This window comes from Entamoeba invadens, assembly GCF_000330505.1.
Source record: "Entamoeba invadens IP1 unplaced genomic scaffold scaff_1105074726509, whole genome shotgun sequence".
In the NCBI taxonomy this organism is placed as follows: domain Eukaryota; phylum Evosea; order Mastigamoebida; family Endamoebidae; genus Entamoeba; species Entamoeba invadens.
This window is the reverse complement of record NW_004191811.1, coordinates 13,738-17,898: the sequence shown is the minus strand read 5'-3', so window position 1 is coordinate 17,898 and position 4,161 is coordinate 13,738. Positions and strand designations below refer to the sequence as shown.

Sequence of the window (4,161 nt, the reverse complement as noted above, 5' to 3'; positions counted from 1 at the left end):
TAGTCGTGTACAACAGACTTTATCAACACAGACTTAAACATCTAAAAAGTGAAATGACGTGTTCCCATATTCAAAAATAGTAACTTACTCAATATACATTTCAGACAGATGTAAAAGTGTAAACTTTCTATTTCTGTCATCCTCAGAAAATAATTGCCATCCTCAGAACTGTAAATCTGTTTAAAACACAAATTAATATCAAAATGAAACAATCATATTAAATTATACACAATATGATTAACTTTGTTATTACAATAAATTTGAATAATTGCATAAATTACAAAAATATTTATAAATTTGTTTTTTTAAAAATGCATTATTATTAAATCAGTGTTTTCGACTTTTTCAATTTTCATTTTGATAAAAAAACAATTATCAATTTAAACGTAAATTTCAATTATTATGTTATAAAGACGGATTCGGAAATAATTTCAATAAGTATATAATCATAATATGAACAAGTTGAATACACAATTTGTTATTTCCCGTATCAAGTAAGCGAGATATAATTATTGTTTTTGTTTACTGATTATCGTAACGATTTTTTGATTGTATTTAATTTTTTGGCATTTATGACAAATTATTACCATTATTTAAAAATTGAACTTTGACTCAAAATATTAAGTGTAAATTATAACTTGGGGTATGAAAGTGGGCCTTATGGGGAACTGAACCTTATGGATTTGTTTTTTGTATCCTCAAAAAAATATTTTTTAATAAGGATAGCTTTGATCCTGAGGATACACCTTATCCTCAAGAAACCCTTTAACATTAAAAAGTAACTAATAAAATGAAAATAATATTTTTATGTGTAATATATGAACCTAACAATTCTAATAAATTAAACAACTAATTACTTAATATATATTATCAAATAACATAATTCGATCATTTAATTGTTATATAATTAAAAATTAAATTATTTTTGTTATTTAAATTGTCATTTGTATGATTTATCAAAATCAAACTTATATATAGAACGTTTTTTTATTCTTAAAATAACTTTAAATAACAAAAAATCAAATTAAAAACTACACCTGAAATACACAAATTACTTCTAATACACTTATTTTACATTTTCACTGATAATACTCATCACTTTTTCTTTTGAAAACGTGACCTTTTCTTTAATCAAAACGGACCTTTGTTCTTCATTGAATTTATTCGAGCAATACGTCCATATAGCCTCACCCAATTTAATAATCATTTCCTTTTGAATTATTTGCCCATTAGGCATTTGAATAATTACATTGCCTCTTATACCTTCTCGATTTTCGTTATCATAAAACACCAGAAACCCGTCTTCAAATAAAATATCCTCTAATAAATGTATCACTTCTCTTTTCTTTTGGTTCTGAACTTGTCTAAATCCTTTCTTACCTTTCTTCCCTTCTTTGTTCAATTCAACAAGTTTTTCGGTTTTTTTTCGTTTCAGAAAAGAAGGAACTTCGAACGTAAACGGCGTATTTTCTTCTAAAAAAGTAATAGTAAAAACACTTAAAAATTCATGAGAGAATTGACCGACTTTTTTGGGTCGTGATAAAACAACATCGGCTTTGGTAGATATAAACGCAAGAAGTGAACATTCCAAGTTTGTTAATAAAGTACGCTCCCCAATACATCGCAATTTTTCTCTGTGCCGCGACTCAGCAGACATATATTATATTTTACTGTTTTTTGTTTGTAAACAAGAAAACCTAAAAACAAAATCGTGTTTTTAACTTACTTGTTTTAAACGAAAATTTGCTTATGAACAAAATTTATAAGAAATTTTACAAATGTAAGGTGTAGTTTATATGGGTAGTTAATTTATTTTTACTCGGTTTTATTTAAGTTTTCGAAAACTACAAATATTAATTTATATAATAATTTATAATAATCAAAACTATAATTGAAGTAAAATAAAATATGTATTTTTATTATATAATTATTACATTAAATAAAGAAAAATATTTTTTGTGTGTTGCTAAAATGTGTAAAAATTTACAAGTCTGCTTTCGAATTATTATACACTTTTAATGTGTTATAAATTTAATTAATATGTTTAATTATTTATTTATTAACTACAATTATTTCTAATTAAATACATTTGAATTATTAAATTGTATCTTTATATTCTGATTTTGCCATAATATTTTTGTTTTAAGTTGATATATTTTATTTTATCAAATAACATCGAAACAAATAATCAACATTATATTAATGCTTAAGTAAAACATATATCAAAATATATTAAACAAGTGATTATTATAGTTTCCTATTATTAATATTTATTTTATTAATGATTTTCATTAAAATAATTCGAAAAACAAAGCCACTTTATTTTTAGTCAATAAAAATCTTCTCATGAAATAATATATTATTAATAAAATCAATATAATTTATATGATATCTGTTAACAGTGATATATTGTAACTTATTATGATTTATTAATAAGAAATTATTACAATTCATATGTCATTTTGTAACTACACGAATAAAAACAATAATATATATTGTGTATTTTAAAACAATTTAAATTGCAAATTAGAATTTAATAAAAATGCCAGTTTCAATTTAAACAATTTTTTTTAAAATGACGAATTACACACTGTGTAGAAAAAAACACGAATTAATAAAATAAAAATAATAGTAATGCAACTTTTATAACTGAATATCGTTGTATTTGAACTTGAAAACAACAAATGGCCGAAATGGAATTTGATGCAAATGAAGGTTTGTATGTGCATATTCACTTTAATACTTTTCAATTTAGATATGAATGTAAATAACATATAAAAAGAATTTTTAAACAAAATATAATTTTAAAATTATGAATAAAATAATAAAAATGAAAGTTATCATTGTTAATTTGATACTACTTATTTGAATAAAAATTTGTTCTCAATTAAAAATCTTTTGTAATTTTTAATTGTTTTTTATTGAATTAACATAAAGAATTTGTGCGTAAAGACACAAAGGATATGCTCGTGAAAGACGAAAACGACACTGCCAACACATTAAATATCACGGCACTAAATGGGTATAAAATGGCAACAATAGAAAATCAAAACGTTAAAAAACAAACAGAAGATGTCGAACAAATTAAGAAAACAACAGAGCAAGTCGGTCAGAGTGTGCAAAACGCAAGCGACACAGCTAAACATATTCGGCAAATGCGGTGTGAAAGTAGAAAATGGACAATAATAGGAATTGCTGTTGGGATCGTCATAACTTTGATTATTATAATAATCATAGTTATTGTTCTTATTGTGGTATTCAAAAAATAATTTATGAAATTTTTTATTAGTTTTTTATTTTATTGAAAACCATCAAAAATTGTCGTAAATTCGTATTTTAGTATTAAACTCTCCCCTAAAACGATAATAATAAATAACAATAAAAATGTGTATAAAATTGTATTAACTAATTAAATAACTTCCTTGTTTTTAATTGACCTGTTTTTGCTAGGATATTAATTCAATTTCTGATGATTTTACTTTTTTGGCTTGTGTAATGTTATGCAAATAATATAATCTTTAAAATTTTGAAAATAGTTAATAAACTCGAAATTTCCCGAATTTTGGATAAATTAAATTTTGTTCAATGTCATTTAAAAATTCAAAGAATAAAATTATTTTAAATAGTCAAAAACCTAAATTATAAAGAAAAATAAATTTAAAACCAAGTATTCGATTATTTAATGCTGTAAGACAATTTTAATGTTGTCTCTGTTATTGCTAGTAAAATAAAGGGATTCATGAGGATTGTTAATTTTTCTGAGGATGGTAAATATCTTAAACATAATTTCTTTCAATTTAGATTTTTTGCCTAAGATCTAACAGTTATATTTTAAAATACATGATTTTATTGAAAATGCTATTTATAAATTTTTAAATAGATGGTTCTTAAAGTTGATTTTAACATAAAAAAATCTATTTCTATTTTCTGATTTACCACTTGACTAACTATGGGTTATATGAAAACGATAAAAAGAAATGAAAATTATCAAAAAAGTCGTTTTTTTAATCAAAATCACAAAACAAATTAATCGAACATTTTTTATATTTTCTACAAAAAATACAATTTATTATGAATCAATTCATGATATTTCAAACAATAACAATTGATAGCAAATAACATACTGATAATATACACTTTATGCGATAACAATTTATGTAT

At 22.7% G+C, this 4,161-nt stretch overlaps 2 protein-coding genes across 2 annotated transcripts; one reads left to right on the top strand and one right to left on the bottom strand.

Annotated features, from left to right (window-relative positions):
* Positions 1-1,066: 1,066 nt before the first annotated feature.
* On the bottom strand, positions 1,067-1,657 carry EIN_148450 (hypothetical protein; the record flags this gene model as incomplete). The annotated part of the gene is made up of 1 exon (XM_004184831.1): positions 1,067-1,657. The coding sequence occupies one exon, from the start codon at positions 1,655-1,657 to the stop codon at positions 1,067-1,069; it is 591 nt and encodes a 196-aa protein (XP_004184879.1).
* A 1,027-nt stretch (positions 1,658-2,684) lies between these two features.
* On the top strand, positions 2,685-3,269 carry EIN_148440 (hypothetical protein; the record flags this gene model as incomplete). Its single annotated transcript, XM_004184830.1, has 2 exons — positions 2,685-2,715; positions 2,938-3,269. 2 exons carry the CDS (start codon positions 2,685-2,687, stop codon positions 3,267-3,269), a joined length of 363 nt encoding a protein of 120 aa, XP_004184878.1.
* Positions 3,270-4,161: the final 892 nt, after the last annotated feature.